This window comes from Megascapheus bottae, chromosome 6 (genome assembly GCF_031878675.1).
Source record: "Megascapheus bottae isolate mThoBot1 chromosome 6, mThoBot2.hap1, whole genome shotgun sequence".
Classification (NCBI taxonomy): domain Eukaryota; kingdom Metazoa; phylum Chordata; class Mammalia; order Rodentia; family Geomyidae; genus Megascapheus; species Megascapheus bottae.
In genome coordinates this window covers 78,535,541-78,555,465 of record NC_143514.1, presented here as the reverse complement: position 1 = coordinate 78,555,465, position 19,925 = coordinate 78,535,541, and the positions used below count along the sequence as shown (strand labels likewise).

General features: G+C 43.7%; 1 protein-coding gene across 1 annotated transcript in view; it reads left to right on the top strand.

Annotated features, from left to right (window-relative positions):
- Nucleotides 1-296: 296 nt before the first annotated feature.
- Ube4b (ubiquitination factor E4B) overlaps nt 297-19,925 on the top strand; it is a 97,002-nt gene continuing 77,373 nt past the window's right edge. The window contains exon 1 of the mRNA XM_090335859.1: nt 297-586. Within this exon, the coding sequence (XP_090191985.1) occupies nt 563-586 (24 nt within the window). The 5' untranslated portion in view covers nt 297-562. The remainder of the gene's footprint in view (nt 587-19,925) is intronic.

Below are 19,925 nucleotides of genomic sequence, written 5' to 3'. Positions count from 1 at the left end.
CTCCAACGTGGAGGAGGGGCGTGTCCGGACTGCTCGTAGAGGGGAGGGGCTCCACGGACCGCGCCGAGCTCTGCCGGAGCGGCGGGGAGGTCGTCTTCCCTTCGGGCATCCTCTCGCCGTCCGGGCTGTTCCCGCCGGGGGCTGAGGCTAGCAAGGGAAGCGGGCTGTGCCGAGGCTCAGGCCGGCGCCGCGCCTCCGCCGGGGCGACCCAGCACGTCGGGGGCCGGAGACGAGTGCGGGGCGGCGCTGCCGGGTCGGGGTAACCCGGGACGCGGCGGGCTGTGAGCGGCGGCGGCGGCGGCCCGAGGGGGCTGCCCGGGGCCCCGGCAGCTGCGGGAGTCTCCGGGGCGCTGGGAGCGGGCGAAGCCCCGGCCATCCGGTGCCTCGTGTTCTTCTTCTTTCTTTTTTTTAACCTCTGACTATGCAATTCTGAAACCTCCCCCGTTCGGGGGACCAGACCGCCTGCTAGACAGACACCTTCCAGCCTCCCTGCTCCCGCCCTGGTCTCGAGAGCCGGAGGACCTCTCTCTCCCCGACGCCTTTCACCATTAAGAGGCAAGCGATGGAGGAGCTGAGCGCTGACGAGGTGAGGACGTCGCGGGGTGGAGGGCAGATGCCTCCTGGGGTTAGTTGGCAACTCCTCGGCGCCGTGATCGGGGAGGGCATTGCCTCAGAGCTCTGGGTTTGAAGAGGGAGTGGGGATGACATTTTCCAAGCATGGGATGACTCCCGCAGAGTCTCTGGTCATGGTCTCCTTTCTTGCCGTGCCGTCTTTCTGCATTCGGAACTCCACTTGATTTTCGAGCGTTCTTTGCTGTTCTTTCTTACGGGGATTCAGGGAAAAGCTTTAGCTCCCAGGAAAGAGGCGCGTGTGTCTCTGCCTGTGTGTGTCTGGGCGCCTCGGGAAATCTGAAGAATCACAGTGTTGGGAATCCCAAATGTGTGGGACCCTTCCGTTGTGTAAGTTAATGGATCATACCTTTGTCTCGGGGAGATGGCTTACAGACACATAGATGCTGTCCTGTGTGGCAAAGTGTGTCCTTTAACCATTTAGAGGATTTCAGGGAAATGGCAGTGATTTTACCAGACAATGACATCTGCTATTCCTCTCTTTCTTTATACCTTTTCCTATTTTTCTTCCCTTTTGAAAAACTTAGCTTTTTTTTTTTCCCCTGTAGCAGAGATTGAACAGAAAGTAAATGGGAAAAAACGACTTTATAAACTCTTGTTTTCCTTTCTGAGAGGAGCCATACAAATCTTAACTGAGGTTGTAAGAATTTTTATTTGTTTAATAAGATTGGCTTAAAAGCAGTGGCAACCTGGGTACAAGGAATTTCCTGTGATTCTACTGACTTTTCCCTGCCTTTTTTTTTTTTTTTTTTTTTACAAACTGGGAGCTTCCTTTTCCAGGCTGCTGCTGGCTGGGCCCCCCCGCTCACCCAACCTTCACATTTTTTCCTCTGGTTGGTTTAAACTTCCCCTGCAGTATTATGAAAGTAGTCATCCATCAGGTTGGGTTGTACTGTTAAGACTCTCATGCTCCATTTTTTGCTGGAATCCTGTGTGTTTACTTAATCACTAAAATTCTCCAGGGATTGAACTTGCAAGTGGTGGGGAAAGGGTAAGATAGGAGAGGAAACTAACATAATTTTGTTGATTGTGGTGCTTGGATTCTGGAAAGTCAGGATTGCTCATTTTGTTTTACTGACTAGATTTTCTTCAAATATGCAATCTTAAATTAAGGAAAATACTGAGTAGTTTCCTTCAGGAAATGTTAAGAGCTTTTCTAGGAGCATTGTGTTTTATGTAATTTTTAAAAGCAGTCACCCCCACCTCTATTTTTCTTTCATTCCAATAGGTAATTTGAAGGTAGAATCTGTTTTTCAGTTGTTCTTCCAGAAATTACTTATTTCTTGATTTTTAAATTGTCTGGTTGTTACTTATTGAAGTTTTCACCAAGAATTTATTTTCAAACTGATAAAATATACAGGTACTGTATAGTCTGAAACATGTCCTATCCAGTCTTTAAGGGTGGTACAACTTTGTTGTGAACTTACAAGGCACACATGTAACCTTTGTGGATGAAATAGAGGAAACTTTTTTTCTAGTGCTAAAGAATGAATGTGAGAAATTAAACTCACTAGTGTAAGTATAAAGTCATTTTCAAATTGGTTGGCCTGAGTACAAAAGGACCATACAATGACTGGTCATTTTCTTCTAATTAGAAGCCAGAACAAATTTTGTTTTGGTTTTTGTTGTTGTTGTTGTTGTTTTGTTTTGCTAGTCCTGGGGCTTGAACTCAGAGCCTGAGCTTTGTCCTTGGGCTTTCTCAAGGCTAGAGCTCTGCCACTTGAGCCACAGCACTATCTCCAGGTTTTTCAGTGTGTGGTACTGAGGAATTGAACCCAAAGTCTTTGTGCATGGGAGGCACTCTACCACTAGGCCAAACTCCCAGCCAGTGTTTTGTTTTGCTTTTTTTTTTTTTAGACCTCTCTTGTGTGTGTGTTTTAAGTCAAGTTTCTTTAAATCTGCATTATTTTTCAAAAAAATTTGCCTTTGTGTTATTACTCTGTTGGTGAAATTTTGTATCATAGATAGGTGATATTGATTTGGTTAAAAAAATACGCATTTCTGTTGTGAAAGTTCAAACAAACATATTAGAATTAAAACAGGCATAACAGTGATCTCTTATGTTGGGAAATGAGGTAAGAAAGTTTTATATTTTAACCAAATGAAAATATTTGTGAATACAGCCTATAAAAAATGAAAACTGCTCTAATCAGACTAGTTGCTTTAGAAGATTTTACATGTGGACATTTTTTTGACTGTCATAGGTCATCTTGAATTCTTTTGCTTTTTTCTTTTGTGCTTTGAAATTGACTTCTTTATCCTCATTGCTATTTGTTATTTATGTAGTATGTTGCTTTATGTTCTTTGTTCCATCCAGAAGATCTGTTATGAAGTTCAGGCTCTTTAGGAGCCTACATTCCAAGGAGTCATCATTTACATTTTCTTCATTCTGTAGCTTACTCGTGGGTTGTTGTTATCAACCAAGATGATGTTGTAACTAGGGCAAGCATTTTAAAGTGTTTTTCCAATAGTGGGGGGTGTGATTTTGTTGAAATAATTTTCTCTTCCTTTTTTTTCCCCTCTTTTAACTCTATTACCTACTTCGGATTCAGGGTGTGGTCAAGGTTTTAGAAGAATGTATAGTGTTCTTTCCACTTCCCAAATGCAGAATCTATGACTTTGAATTTTTTTTTTTTTTTTTTTTTTTTTGTCAGTTGTGGGCCTGGGCATTGGCCCTGAACTCTTCAGCTCAAGGCTAGTGCTCTACCACTTGAGCCACAATGCCACTTCCGGTTTTCTGGTTCTCTTAGAGATAAAGAGTCTCATAGACTGACTGGCTTTGAACTGAGATCCTCAGATCTTAACCTCCTGAGTAGCTAGGATTATAGGTGTAAGCCACCATGCCCTGCTTCCCCCCCCTTTCTGAAATAGGGTCTTGATGTATATCCCAGACTGCCCTCATGATATACTCCCTCCCAAGTCCTGGGGTTATAGATTTGTAGTATTCTATAAGTGAAAAAGTATTGACCTTTATAGCCTTAGCCCTTACTTTGCCAGGCACCAACCTGTGCAGCCTATCTTATTTATTAAGACAGTGCAATCAAGCAAAGCCTATATTGCTTATTTCATAGATGAGGAAACTGAGATTTAGGTTGAATGGTACCTGACTTAGAAGTGACAGGGTTAGAATTCAGACCAAGGGCTCTTGATTTTAGGTCCCCCTTTACAACTTTTTTTTTTTTTTTTTCCAGTCCTTGGGCTTTCCTTAAGGCTAGAGCTCTACCACTTGAGCTACAACTCACTTGCAGCCTTTTCTATGTATATGGTACCAAGGAATTGAACCTGGGTCTTCATGCATGCTAGGCAAGCACTCTTCCACTAGGCTGAGCTCTGCTCCCCCCCCCCACCGCCCGCCCTTTACAATTTAACAACCAGCTACAAATTCACCATAGGTCTATATAAATATCCAGCTATCCCAGCATGATGGTACATGCCTGCCATGGGAGTACTTTGGGTGGTAGAGATGTGAGGATTTTGAGAGCTCAAGGCAAAGTTTTTCTCTAGAGTGATGCTTTTAAACTAAAGCATTCATGATGTGTTCAGGTCTTGTTGGAACTGTGTTTGTCTGTCTGTCTGTGTCACACACACACTCTACTGGCCTCAAATGGTTCATGCCATGGTACTTCAGGAAATTATAATTTAATTGGGGTTTAATTTAATTTTAGATGGTAATCTGAAATTGTAATCTATTGCCAAGTGCTGTTGTAGGTATGCACAGGACATGAAGAAAGGGCCCCTACTGGGGAAAAATGGTATGTGATGGTGTCTCAGAAACAGCACCAAGTGGTGGGATGGCTGTTAAAAAGATTGGGAGTCTGGAAGATGAAGAGTTTAGGACGATAAGGCTTAGGAAGATGGCTAAGGCTTAGGAAGATGGCTAAGGCTTAGGAAGATGGCTAAGGCTTAGGAAGATGACTGGAAGAAGTAGACAGTGGATTAGCTAGTGGAGACCCACTAACTGAGGCCATGGTGGTGGGAATGGTGAGCAGATTAGGCAAAGGATTACTGAGGATTCCAAATAATCCTGTTCTTTAAGGATCTGATAGGAGAGAAAGAGAAGAGGTGACTTCTCAGTTTCTAGCTTGTAACAAGGATGGATTGAGATTGGATAAGAAATTTCAGGCAGAGCTGAGAAAGCAGAGATGTCTTCAGATGGCAGAGATGGCAGAGAAAGCAGAGGTGTCTTACTGTGGATTCTTTTTTTCTTGTGAATCATGGGGCTTGAACAGCTTGGGTGCTGTCCCCAAGCTCTTCAGCTCAAGGCTACTGCCCTACCCTAGAGCCAAGCCCCACGTCCCCTTTTCCAGAGGTTAATTGGAGATAAGAGTCTCTGGTCCTTTTGTGCCTGGGCTGGCTTTAAACCTTGATCCTCAGATCTCAGCCTTCTGGGTAGCTAGGATTACTGGGTTGAGCTACCCACACAGCTTGCCCTAGATTCTTGAAAGGATGAACCAGCATAAGGGCCTTACCTCTTTAACCTTTTCTGTCCTTGTGACAGTCTCAGGCCTTTCCCCAGTGTAGTAGATGGTCCCTACTCCCCACTTGACAATTGGAGATGATCTTGCTCAAGCCTGGAAGATAGTGAGTGTAGCATTCCAGACTCCCTTTCCACTTTTGTTTATCTTAGAGAAGACAGACTGATCACCTTGGTATGAGTAGATCCATACTGAATTCTTAGGATATGCTAAGTACTTAGTTCAGCATTTGCCTAGCAATGCTGGTATTATCACCTCTATTTTACAGGTAAGAAAATTGAGTCTAATAGGAATTAAAGAATATACTGAAAAGCCTACTAGTAAGTGCTGGAACCATGGATTCTAATCTGGAGTCTGGCTATAGAGTTCTTAATCACTTTAACTAAAAGGCCTTCAGAGAAGCCTTCAGAACTTCTCTGAGCTAGAGAGATAGGGAGAGGAAGCATAGCGGACTTTTATTCTCTAGTTGTTATGGCTTAGAGCACATCAAATAGCTCTGAGCTGTGTGTGGTAGGAAGGCAGGAAAGCTCCAGCTCCTGCAGAGTGCATAGCATGCATGTCTAGAGAAGATGTCTGCCTGTGGGCACTTCATGCAGCCTGTTTACAATTTACTTGCAAGTCCAACCTCACTTGAGTCCTACCTATGCCAAACTTTGCTGCAGTGCAGGAGGTAGATAAATGAAGATGTTTCAGTTTGAGATAGTCTTGCCCTGATGTCCATGCTGATCTTAAACCCTTGAGCTCAAGTTGATCTTCCCATCTGAGCCTCCCAAGTAGCTGGGACTACAGGCAAGTACCACTGCTCAGCTTAAGCGGTGAGTTTCAAAATGATTTAAGGGATTTTACTGATGTATTTAAAGGGATGAATGTTTCCAAATTCCCAGAGAAACCAAGGTGGCAGACCTTGAGGTGTATGCATTTCTGGCCTATTCAGAGAGAATCAGGAGGCCTGGGCATGCTTGGGCTGCTGTGCAAGAGCTGAATTAATCATTCTTTCAGCAAAAAGCTACAGTTTTCCTATATTTCAGTTAGTTCTGAGATAGACTTCATCACCTTCTCTTCCCATTTAATACTTTTGAATGGGATGGTTTATTTTTATTTTTTATTGTAGATTATAACCGGTTGACTAGTTTGGGTTGTGACTCAGTTGTCACTTCCTGTTTATGTTTTAACCTGGTTACACATGTTTACATTTTTGCCTCTTTGTTGAGTGATTTAATAGGGTTTCTATTTAGTTGCCATTTTAAGTGTCTTTAGAAAAATTACTCTTTTTTTTTTTTTTTTTTTTTTTGTCATGGATCTTGAACTCTGGGCCTGGGCACTATCCCTGAGCTTTTCAGCTATCTAGCCAGAGAAGAGAGGAGAGGGAGGGGAAGGGGCATATATGTCATGTTCCTATTTCCTGGCATAGCCTAGGAGCCACCTCTCATTGGCTAGAACATAAGTCATCTGGCCACAGCTATTTGTTGGGAAGGCTGAGAAATGAAAGACTTGCATACGGAGTAGCTATTTGTTAATTTGAAAGTTGTCTTATTACAAAGGTAGGAAAATATGTCTTTACAAATCCTTCTTCCCAACGCTGAAATTGGCCCCAAAGAGAGGCAGCCCCATTCAACTTGGGAGCGTAAAATGTGGAGAATACACAGTTCAAGAACCTATAGGTTGAAGCACTGATTCCTAGCTGGGTGCCAGTGGCTCATGCCTGTAATCCCAGCTACTCAGGAGGCTGAGATCTGAGGATCATTGTTCATGCCACCCCTGGCATGAAAGTCTGTGAGACTCTTTTTTTTTTTTTGCCAGTCCTGTGGCTTGAGCTCAGGGCCTGAGCATTGTCCTTGGGCTTTCTCAAGGCTAGCACTCTACCACTTGAGCCACAGCACCACTTCTGGCTTTTTCTATGTATGTGGGGTGCTGAGGAATCGAACCCAGGTCTTCGTGCATGCTAGGCAAGCAGTTTTACCACTAGGCCAAACTTCCAGCCCCCTCTTTTTAACCACTAGGCCAAACTCCCGGCCCGTCTGTGAGACTCTTATCTCCAGTTGTCCACCAACAAACAGAAGTGGTGCTGTGGCTCAAAGTGGTAGAACATTAGCCTTGAGCTGAAGAGCTCAGGGACAACGCCTAGACTCAGAGTTCAAGCTCCATAATGGACCTCCTTCCCCCCAAAACAAAACAAAAAAACACAATGCCCCCTAATATGCTGTAGTAGGCTAGGATAGGACAGTAGAGACTCATTTGGAAGAGGGAGAATTAAGAATGCATGTTCTCCTTGCCCTTTGGCTATTGTTAGGTCCTGCTTGGATGTGTTTGGAGGCTTCTTACTTGGGCAGTGGTGGGGATTCCTGACTTAGCCCAGCTAGAAGCCTTGGTTTTGGTCTTTTGGAGATATCCCCTTGTTCCTGTTTCTTTTTTTTGTCTCTCTTTCCTTCTGGGGTGGAGTGAGAAGTGGATTGGGCACTAGAGAATATCCACTCCTAGCCTGAGCAGTTCCTCCAGCTTGCTTCCTGCTGCTTGCTGAAGGAGTTGGCCTTTTCACCTCTGTTTAGCCCCTAATTACTAAACAGACCATGGACATTCCTCAGGCAGATCTATACTTTTATTTTATCTCTGCCTGCAAAGTGGCAAGCTGGAGCTTGAAGTGGCCACATGCTTGTAGGACTTTTTCCTTAAAATGGCATGAAGTAGCTGTATGGTGTCTCAAGCCTGTAATCCTAGCTACTAGGAAGGCAGAGATGAGGGATCATGGTTCGAGGACAGCCTAAGCAAAAGATTTTTGATAGGCTCCATTTCAACTAATGACGGAGGCTGGTAGTGTGTGCATGTCATCTCATGGCATGCAATAGGCGGATTGCAAACCAGGGTGGCCTGAGCATAAGATGAGACTTTGTGTCAAAAAAGAGCAGTAGCTCAGGGGTAGAACTCCTGTCTAGCAAATATAAGATCCTGTGTTCAAGCTGTAGGACCTTAAAAAAAAAGATTCATGGATCCATTAAACACTTGAATTTTGAGTTGTTCAACCACCTTCACTGGATTTATTGACTATGATTGACGTGCAGGTTGCATTTCAAGATGTCACAGGTTAATCAGGGTTACCAGTCTTCCTCCAGAATGTGTAGCCAGGCTAATTCATAGGCCCACATCACATTTATTTATTTATTTATTTATTTATTTTTACCAGTCCTGGGCTTAAGCTCAGGGCCAGAGGACTGTCCTTGGATTTTTCTCAAGGCTAGAACTCTAGCACTTGAGCCTCAGCTCCACTTCTGGCTTTTCCTAAGTATGTGGTACCGAGGAATCGAACCCCGGTCTTCATGCATTCTAGGCAAGCACTCTACCACTAGGCCAAACTCCCGGCCCCCACATCACATTTATATTCCGTTCTATGGTTGATGATTTCCAGGTCTTCCAAATACTATGTATTACTTAGGATGTTAATCTTACTCCTACTACTACTGAGGGAACCAAAATACTATTGGTTTAAACAAGAGAGAAGCCTAGGCAGGCAGTTGAAAACTGCTTTACTTGGTGACCCCACAATTACTGGGGACAGATTGATGGTTTGTGCCCAGCATCCCTCAGGAGGCAGCAACATGTAGTCCACCTTACCTGCCCAGCTTCTGTGAGGAACCTGCATTTCAGACCCCAGGCAGGGATTGAGGAGGAAGCAATGGGAAGATCTCTCCCTGAAGGACAAGATCAGAAAGTTTCATGTTGCATTGCTTATCTTCTCCTGTCCAGCCCACAGTCACATGGCCACATGTTTAGAAGCAGCATTTAACTGTTTCTACCACCCAGTTAATTACTAGGAGTTTTAGCCTAAACTGCTTGACAGATGGAGTGTTGACTGATTTGTTTTGAAAATATTACGATAGTGCTGCCTGTTATTTACCGATGTGGAGATATTAAGTAGGTTGTATAGGGGTGGGCTGTTTGTTGGGGATACTGGGTTTAGGGATGCTAATCTAGAAGCTACCAGTAAATTAAAAGTCATATATCCATTGCTAAGAGAATGCACATAAGTAGACAGGACAGACAGGGTCCAGGACTGATCTCTGACCCCTTCCACATTTTGAGATTCGGAGATAACAGAGGACCTTGCAAAGCAGATTGATAGAGCTCAGCCAGCTTGGCATCCACAAGAGAGTGTGCCATTAGAGGGAGCATCGTTCACAGTGATCAAATGGCCTTAGAGTAAGATAGAGGAGGACCAGGACTTCGCTGTGGGGTGTGGCCATGTGGTAGTTATGGTGACTTTCACAAGACCCTGTTGCTTTGTTCCCTGTATGATCAGAGGGGCTCATGAGCGCCTCTACCAAAAAACCAAAACCAAAACAAAACAAATTCATGACAAATATGTAACTGCTCATACGTTTTCTTCGTTTCAGTAAATACATACACTTATTTCCTCTGCTGCATGTCCTGGGACACACAGGTGAGAATACCACCTCCAACATGAGACCTTTGGTTATTTCTTTCAGCGGGAACATGCACTAAGAATCAGACATTTCAGTAGGATGTACTGTTCAGCAGGATGGACAGTTAATCCTAACAGGAAATCTAGACAAGCTGGGAGGATTTGAAATTCTCCTAAAAGATGGTCAGGATTTTGGCACTAGAAGGGTCTGTGGTGAGGATAAATGTTGGATTTCCAAGCTAAGTACCAGTGGCTCATGCATATAATTCTAGCTTCTCAATAGGCTGAGATTTAAAGATTATGGTTCAAAGTCAACCCTGGCAGAAAAGTGTATTATATTCAGTTAATCAACAAAAAGCCAGAAGTGGAGTTGTGGCTCAAGTGTTAGAGCATCAGGCTCACACACACACACACACACACACACACACACACACACACACAAATTACATTTTTTTTTTTTGCCAGTCCTGGGGCTTGAACTCAGGGCCTGAGCACTGTCTTTGGGCTTTCTCAAGGCTAGAGCTCTTTCACTGGAACCATAGCACCACTTCTGTCCTTTTCTGTGTATATAGTACCAAGGAATCAAACCCGGGTCTGCGTGCATGCTAGGCAAGTACTCTACCAGTAGGTCAAACCTGTTACCCCTCCCCCTCCATTTTTTTTTTTTGGCCAGTCCTGGGGCTTGAACTCAGGGCCTGAGCACTATCCTTGGGCTTTCTCAAGGCTAGCATTCTTACCGCTTGAGCCACAGCACCACTTATGGTTCTTTCTTCCTTCATTTCTTTCTCTTTCTTTCTTTTTTTGGTGTGGGGGGATCATAGGGCTTGAACTTTGTCCCTTTAACTCTTCAGCTGAAGGCTATCACCCTATCCTTGAGCCGAGCCCCACTTCCCATTTTCTAGAGGTTAATTGGAGATAAGAGTCTCAGGTCCTGGCTGGGAGTTTGGCCTAGTGGTAGAGTGCTTGCCTAGCATGCACAAAGACCCAGGTTCGATTCCTCGGTACCATATACATAGAAAAAAGCTGGAAGTGGTGCTGAGGCTCAAGTGGTAGAGCTCTAGCCTTGAGAAAGTCCAAGGACAGTGTTCAGGCTCTGAGCTCAAGCCCAGGTCTGGCAAAAAAAAAAAAAAAAAAAGTCTCAGGTCCTTTTATGCCCGGGCTGGCTTTGAACCTTGATCCTCAGGTGTCACCCTCCTGAGTAGGATTACAGGCATGAGCCACCATACCCAGGTTGTTGGTTTTTCTGTGCGTGTGTGTGAGGACATGAAGTTACAGCTGAAAGCATCATTTTATTAATAACAGGAAGCAGTCAAGAGCTCTAGTCTCAGGCTGTTTCTCTGCCATATAATGGTTGGCAGATTTAGCTCCTGAGCCATTTTGGCTTTCTTTTTTCTCTTCTCTTTTTTTGGGGGCGGGGTCAGTCCTGGGGCTTGAACTCAGGGCCTGGGCACTGTTGGTGGACACATTTTGCTCAAGGCTAGCACTCTGCCACTTGAGCTACAGCACTACTTACAGCTTATTCTGTGTATGTGGTACCAAGGAATCGAACCCAGAGCTTTGTATATGCTAGGCAAGCGTTTTTCTGTAGGCCACACTCCTGGCCTGCCTTTTGGTTTTCTCCCGGAGCTTACTGATCACTGTGAGATGGATTTTAATAGTTACATTATATATTGTTCCGGTGAAACAGCATAAAAGAAAGACTTAAAGAGCAAAAGGATAGAGACACAAGGTTGAATTTTTCTACTGTAGGTAGACACTTTCATTTGTTCAGCAAATATTTACCAAGTGTTCTCTGGGTGTTAGACACTGTTGTAGTGGCTGGGAAAGAACAGACTTGATTCACTAATCTCTTGAAGTCTGCATTGCAAGAGCTTCTAATTCATGTAGTGTACTAGGTTGCCTTTCTTTTCTTTCAGAAAATATTTTTTATCTTTAAGTAGTTGTATAAAGGAGTTTCCATTCATAAAGCAGTTTGTCAATACAGTGTGACCTGGTTGGTGTCATCCATTTCAGCACTCTCATTCCTGCCTTGTAGATAAATGATAGAAATGAATAAACACAGAATTAATCCACTTGGACAGTGATTCCCTGTATGGATTAGGATGGTTCCATTAAATTCATGAGCTACTCCTGCCATAAGCATTTACTTTAAAAACTTGCTCTGCCAGACACTGGTGGCTTACCTGTAATCCAAGCTGCTCTGGAGGCTGAGATTTGAGGATTACAGTTGGAAGTCAGCCTGGGCGGGCAAGCCCCTTAGACTCTAATCTCCAGTTAGCTACCCAGAAAAGCCAGAAGGAAGGTGTGTCCCAAAAGGTAAGATTGCTGGTCTTGAGCACAAAAGCTCAGGAATAGTACCTAGGCCCTGAGTTATTTGCTGGACCAGCACCAAAAGAAATTTGCTCTAGGGCCAGGGTGTGGCCTAGTGGTAGAGTGCTTGCCTAGCATGTTTGGTTCCTTGGTATCACATACATAGAAAAAGCTGGAAGTGGTGCTGTGACTTGAGTGGTAGAGTGCTAGCCTTGAGAAAGCCCAGGGACAGTGCCCAGGTCCTGAGTTCAAGCATCATGACTGCCAAAAAACAAAAAACAAAATAAAACAATAAACCACGAAATTGGCTCTAGCAAGGCCTATAAGTATACCTACTATGAAGGCTGAGATCTGAGGATTGTGGTTTGAGTCAACCCAGCAAGAATGCGACAATGCTCAGGCCTTGAGTTCAAGCCCCAGGATTGGTGCGCATACACATACACAGAGGTTTTACTAGAGAAAGTGCTTGGGAGCTGGGTGATGGGCATGGGGATCCAGATGGCGGGATGAGGAGCTGCAGCTAGTGAGAGGAGGTAACCAGGAACTAGCTGGTAGTTGAAGGACCAGATTAGTAGGGAGTGGAGGGCTAGGCAGTAGGGCGCCAGGCAGTGAGTGGTCGGGCTTGGCCTGCAGTAGAAAGGGCAGTGGTTAGTGGGACCCTAAAGCCAGATCAGGGTTGGCAGTGATGACATGGTATGGAGAGTGGGGACACTAGGACATCAGTGACAGCAGTCAGTGCCCTAGCCCAAACCTGCCAGTTGTTATCCTGCAGAATGATACCAATCTGGTGCCTGGAGAATCACTTCAGTGGTGCATGTCACTAACTAGAGCTTGACAGGAGGGGCAGAGCACACGGGCAGGTGCTAGGAGATGCATTTTTATTTAACCTCAGTGCAGAAGATAGCAATCTCCACCCCGTGGCAAGTGCTGGCGTATGGATAGGATGAGGCTGTCAGTCATGAGACCCCTTAGTGCTCAGGCTCTGAGTTCAAGCCCCAGGATTGGCACATGCTCATGTGGGGCTCATCTCACTTCTGTGGAAGCGTCAGGCAGTTATTATAGCTATGCACATCTCAGAGCAGAGTAGCTCACTCCCATTGAAAATCTAAGGGCCACCATGAGCTCTGCCCATGTGGAATGAAGAAGTTATCTTCACATGAGAAGGGGCATCAGTGTGTGAGAAGTAATACACTTGCTATCTAACTGTAACCCCTGTATACATTACAATAATAATAATAATAATAATAATAATAATAATAATAATAACTGATTCTCCAGAGCAGGGAGGGGACAAATTGCAGCCCAGGACAGCAGGATTTCTCCAAAGAAGTGGAGGAGCTGACCCTGCTTACCAGTTTTGTGGTCTCTGACTTGGACAAGAATTAGAGGCCATCTATCTAGTGCATGCATCCTGGGAGACAGAGACATAGATAAAGCCCTGGAGATATGGCAGTCAATGGCAAGGCCATGAAGTAAAGGCCAGCAGGCATATCTTCATCTGCCTACCCTGTTCCCCTACACCTCTCTCTTGTACAGGTCACATTGACCACATGAGGCATGTTAAGTTCACTGCCTGAGGATGGCTGGCCAAGCTAGTTGCTGTGAGGCAGCCAGTTGGATAAATCAACAGATCACCTCTCAAGGTTCTAGGAGATATTGAAGTGGTCCATTATGTGGTCACCAGAAAATAAGCTATTCTTCACATCACTGTGGAATAAGCACCTTGGCTTCTAAGGGGCAGGGACTTATCCTTCTGTATATTTTAGGATCTTTGCTGAGATGCTGAGGAGATTTGGTATCTAACCGCCAGCCTATGGGAATGGTGCCATCCATGTTCAAAGCAGTCCTAACTCGGGTTCATATGCCCTTACAGACATATCCACACATCTATCCTCTCTTTTCCTCCCTCTCTTTCTTCTTCCCCCTTTTTCCTTTCCCTCCCTTGATAATTAGCAACAGGGATCACATTGGAAGAAGTGAGATGGGCCTGTCTATCTTGCCTTGTGACCCTCTCCCAAGTAAGCAATGTGAGTTCTGACAGAGCTTCCATGCCAGCAGCTCTGTGTCCCTCACCTGGCTGACACGTACTTGTTCTGAAGAAGAAATTGAGATTATTAGCACAACTCAAGCATTGTAAGTTTTGTAAGTTACGAGTTTTTTTTTTCCCCCTGTCCTGAACTTGAACTCAGGGCCTGAGCAATGCCACTTGAGACACAACACCACTTCTGGCCTTTTCTATGTATGTGGTACTGAGGATTTAAACCCAGGTCTTTGTGCATGATAGGCATGCACTCTAACTCTAGGCCAAACTCCTGGCCCCAGTTACTAGGTTTTTTTTAGTTACTCTTATGGATGGGCCAGTCTTGACATTCATATGGAGTTAATATAAATGAATTTGAATCCTGAAAACATGGTAAAGAAGAAAGCAAGCTTCTACTTTGTACAAACTGCTGATTGTATCTCTGGGGACTGGAAGTATTTTAAGTGTACACACAGTAAGTAATGCAACAGCTTATTGAACTGAGGTAGGATTTATATTAAGGATAGGGGAGTCCTATTTTTGAACCTAGAGACCAAAAAAAAAAAAAAAAACACCAAAAAAGCTGGATCATGGGAAGAGACTGGAACTGAGAATCTGAATAGTGCTGGAGTTTCCTTGATGAACATCTTCATAGGTAGCTTGTCCATGCTGCTCTGCGTAAGGGTTGAATGAATTGCTTAGACTCACACTTACTTGTTAATTTTCTATATTCACTAGTGTGTTCCAGTGTGCAAGTATATATGTACACACACACACACACACACACACACACACACACCTGTTGCCTTGGGCTGGACTGTATACAGGCCTCATTGAGAGGGTACTGTGAGCTAAGACCTGAAAGAGAGGAAGGAGATACATGAAGCAGCAGGTAGCATGAACTACCTCCCTAGGAGAAGAGGAGAAAGAAGCCACTCTCAAGAATGTGAGCACCGACACCCAGGTGTGTGTGGAAGGAAGAGGACTCCAGTGCAGCAGACTGGACTAAACTGCTCCTCGTTGGGGTGTTATCTTCTCCACCATGTTGGCTATTCACAAGTGAATGGCCGGCAACTGTGGACAAATACTTGTGACTGCTGTGAAGTTTCCCGTGCCCCTCTTTCCTGGCTGGATGATGGGGCTACCTTGTCACCCTGTGTCTTGGAGGAATAGAACTACATCTGAATGTTTTCAGGTTTTATAGACTGAGAAAATGAGAACAATTTTAATTCTTCTCTTGAGAAACAAAGCAGAGAGAGAAGGGAAAATGGGAATTTGTTGTGCTTTTGCTACTTGTGTTTATGATTTGCACTGGTATGCATTGGAAGGTAAACACATGTCCTCTGTGCATGCCCTTAGTAGCTGCTATTTCAATTCAGCTTTTTAAAACTATAGTAAAACATAACACAAAAACAGGCCTCATTTCCCCCCCATTTCCTGAAGCTCATTTGGTAAATATTATTTTATATGATCGGAGGCACATAGGCATTGCATCTTTGTGTTTCTCTCCTAAGAATATCCTCCTCTGGTGAATGCTTGGAGTAACAGGCCTTATTTTAAACACAGGAAATGTTGAAGTGAATATAACATTGTTTTCCTTCAAAGCCACAGCATTTCTAGGCTCCGTGTGTGTGTGTGTGTGTGTGTGTGTGTGTGTGTGTGTGTGTGTGTGTGTGTGTGTGCACGCACGTGCATGCGTGTGTGCGCGTGCGCTATCTGCCTATGAACTTGCACCAAGTGATGCAGCCTAAGTGGCATCCTTTCCTTTGTGTGGTCTTTCATATCCTGTGCACTGCTGGGCATGCTGTGTCCCTTTTCTTCTTTCTACCAGTGTATCTGGAAGTCCTGAGGGTAGGCATTTTTATGTCTTTGGAGGTAGTTTTATCTTCAGTACTGACTATGGTGCTGGTGTATATCCTGGGTATTTAACAAAGAGCTCAACAAAGGACTTTTTTTTTTTTTTGGGTAAGAGAGACTCTTCATGAAATTACATTTTCCTGTCTTATTTATTGGCTTACTATATACTTTGAACTAGAATATGAGAATATTCATAATTTCACTGCATGTACTACACTAAAGAAGATAAACTGCAGTATCTGTATACTAATGTTCTATATGTAAGTTCACTTTGACTAATCAACACTTTCTCCAAGAGAAGTAAAGATTGTGCTTTTGCTCATAAGTCACAGTTACCGTAGTGACAACTAGTCACTGCTGAAGGGATTTTCTGCCTAAGGCCAGTGGGGGTGTAAAGAGTGTGCTGTATCAAGTTACAGACAAGGTTCAGATCCACTCTTAATGCAAGCTGGGCATGGTAAGCACATTCCCATAATCACAGTACAAGGAGATCATGGTTCAAGGTCAATCTGTGCAAGAAGTTAGTGGGACCTCTTAGTAAGATGGATATGTGACACATATTTGTAATACCAGCCTTGTGGGAAGGCATAGATTGGATAATCAGAATCTAAGAGGAGTCCCCAGACAAAGCAGCAACCCTATCTGAATAGTAACTAAGAGCCAAAGCCACGGGGGCATGGCTCATTTTGCCTGACTAGCATATATAAGGTCTTAAATTCAAACCCCAAAACAGGCCCCCAACCTCCCTTCCCATAAAAAGTGTATGCAACCTTGGGCAAATCTTTGTACCTCAGTGTTCTCACCTGTGAAGAGGGAAGTGGGAAATAAGAATTCTGGCCTCTTGAGTTATTAACTGGGCTTAAATATGTAGGATCTTTAGAACGTCATCTGGTACTTGGTAGATGTGTTGTAGGTTTGATGCACCATATTGTTATATACTATTCTTTTTGTCTGTAGTGAGGCTTGAACTCAAGGTCTGAGCACTATCGCTGAACTCTTTTGCTCAAGACTAGCACGCCACTACCACTTTGAGTCACAGCTCCACTTTCAGTTTTTTAGTGGTTTTCTACCTAGACTAGCTTTGAACTGTGATCCTCATAGCAAAGCCTCTTGAGTAGTTAGGATTACAGGCATGAACCACCAGTGTTATTATTTTAGTGTAATTCAGAAGAAACTGATAATGTCAGGAAGACCTAGAAAACGGTGGCCATCTAAGGTGCCAGATCAGCTTCCTTTTGAGGCAAGAGGTGGTAGGATGGTTTGAGATCTGGAAGGAGGTGTTTATGTTTGACTGAAATTCATGTAGGAGAATCTAACCTACCAAATCAGCCCTTGCTGCTTTGAATCTACTTTCAGGATTTTATTGGGATGGTAGGCAACACTATATCAAGATAGCATTGTTTAGGGGAAAACAAATTTAAATGTCATTTGTGGAATACGAACCAAAACACAAGCAACCTCTAGGAATGAAATTTCCTGGTCAGGGTGTTTGGGTGTGTATTGTGATTTAGAACATAACTGGAAGAGTTGGAGGTTCCTTTTTTTTTTTTTTTAATAGTTTATTGTTATTTTAAAGGTGATATACATAAGTAAAGAGTACTTTTTTTTTTTTTTTGGTCAGTCATGGGGCTTGGACTCTGGTCTTGGGTGCTGTCCCTAGATCTTTAGCTCAAGGCTACTGTCCTACCCCTTGAGCTTCAGCCCCACTTCCAGTTTTCTAGGGTTAATTGGAGATAAGAGTCTCAGAGTATTTAGTGCCTGGGCTGGCTTTGGGGCTGACTTTGAACTGGGATCCTCACATCTCAGCCTCCTGAGTAGCTAGGATTACAGGTGTGAGCCACCTCGCCCTGATTGGAGTACCCTACCCTACCCTTCCTTTCCCTTTCCCTTCCTTTCCCTTTCCCTTCCTTTCCCTTTCCCTTACCCTTTCCCTTTCCCTTCCTTTCCCTTTCCCTTACCCTTTCTCTTCCCCTTCCTTTCTTCTTTCTTTCTTTCTTTCTTTCTTTCTTTCTTTCTTTCTCTCTCTCTCTCTCTCTCCTTCCTTCCTTCCTTCCTTTCTTTCTTTCTTTTTATTTTTTAAGACATACATGTTTTATTTTATCTTGTTTTCCACTTTTTTTTTTTTCCAGTCCTGGGCTTGGGCTCAGGGCCTGAGCACTGTCCTTGGACTTTCTCAAGGCTTAGCACTCTACCACTTGAGCCTCAGCACCACTTCCAGCTTTTTTCAATGTATGTGGTTCCGAGGAATCGAACCCGGGTCTTCATGCATGCTAGGCAAGCACTTTAACCACTAGGCCAAACTCCCGGCCCCAAGCTTTTTTCTTTTCTTATTCTTTTCCCTTTTTTTGCCTCTTGTGACTTGAACTCAGGGCCTGAGCACTGTCCTTGGACTTTCTCAAGGCTTAGCACTCTACCACTTGAGCCTCAGCACCACTTCCAGCTTTTTTCAATGTATGTGGTACTGAGGAATCAAAGCCGGGTCTTTGTGCATGCTAGGCAAACACTCTACCACTAGGCCAAACTCCCGGCCTGCCTGCCTTCTTTCTTTCTTTCTTTCTTTCTTTCTTTCTTTCTTTCTTTCTTTCTTTCTTTCCTTCCTTCCTTCCTTCCTTCCTTCCTTCCTTCTTTCTTTCCTTCTTTCTTTCTTTCCTTTCTTTCTTTCCTTCCTTCCTTCCTTCCTTCCTTCCTTCCTTCCTTCCTTCCTTCCTTCCTTCCTTCCTTCCTTCCTTCCTTCCTTCCTTTCTTTCTTTCTTTCTTTCTTTCTTTCTTTCTTTCTTTCTTTCTTTCTTTCTTTCTTTCTTTCTTTCTTTCTTTCTTTCGTGGGTCTTGGGGCTTGAACTCTGGGCCTGGGTATTGTCCCTGAGCTCTTCAGCTCAAGACTACCACCCTATCCCTGGGCCTGCGTACTGTCCCTGAGCTCTTCAGCTCAAGGCTACCACCCTACCCTTGAGCCAAGATGCACTTCCTGTTCTCTAGAAGTTAATTAGAGATAAGCCTCCTGTCCTTTTGTGCCCAGGCTGGCTTTGAACCTTGATCTTCAGATGTCACCCTCTGGAGTAGCTAGGATTTACAGGTGTGAGCCACTGCTCACAGCATATTCTTTCAAATCAACCATAAAAAACCAGTAGTGTCACTGTAGCTCAAGTGGTGGTGTTCTAGCCTTGAGTGAACAGGTGCGAATATGGAGCTTAAGCTCCATGACCTAATAAATGGAGGGAGGGGGAATTATAAGAGACATCAATCATAAATCTGCTAGGTACATGCCAACTTCAGGGATATTTAGATGCTAATTTTTTCTCTTTTGTGTGAGGGAAAAGAAACAAATAGGTTTTGAGTATCTTCTGGGTTAATAACTAAGGTTCTTAATTGTAACATAGTTACCTGTGGCAATCAGTTAGAAGGTAGTCTTTTGAGCCTACAGTTATATTTCATAAGATAAAAATGTTGCCTTTGAGTCTAAAATGTTACTTTTCTTTATTTGGCCAGTCCTGGGGTTTGAACTCAGGGCCTGAGCAGCTTTCTCAAAGACTATCTAGCCCCACAGCACCCCTTCTAGCTTTTTCTGTGTATGTGGTACCAAGGAATTAAACCTAGGGCTTTGTGCATGCAAGACAGCACTCTACCCCAATGCCATGCTCGTGGCCTTGTTTCTTTTCTTTTTAACCCCACATCTCCTCTGAATTTTGTCTTTTCTTTTTCTTCTTTTTTTTTTTTTTTTTTTTTGCCAGTCCTGGGGCTTGAACTAAGGGCCTGAGCACTGTCCTTTAGTTTTCCTCAAGGCTAGAGCTCTACCACTTGAGTCATAGCACCACTTCTGGCTTCTCTGTGTATATGGTACCTGGCTCTTAGCACATACTAGACAAACACTCTAATACTAGGCCAAAGTCCTTGGCCCCCTTACTTCATTTTTTAAAAGTGATTCATCTTGTTTTTCATTTTAAAATGTTTATTGCAAAATACTCCCCATATAAATTTAAACTCTTAATTTTTAAGTATGGAGTACAATATTTTATTATTAGCACATTGTGTATTGATTTTTTTTAACCTTTATTTGGTCCTTTTTCAAATGAGTGCTTTCTTGTCAAGGCATATTTGGTTATTAAACTTCCAGTCATTGGTGATAATACGAATGTTGTGATTACTGAGTGGTGATTGTGAGTGGTGTTCTTACATGTAGCTGTGTTTGCGCCATTCATTTTGAGAATGCCCTTTCTTTCCT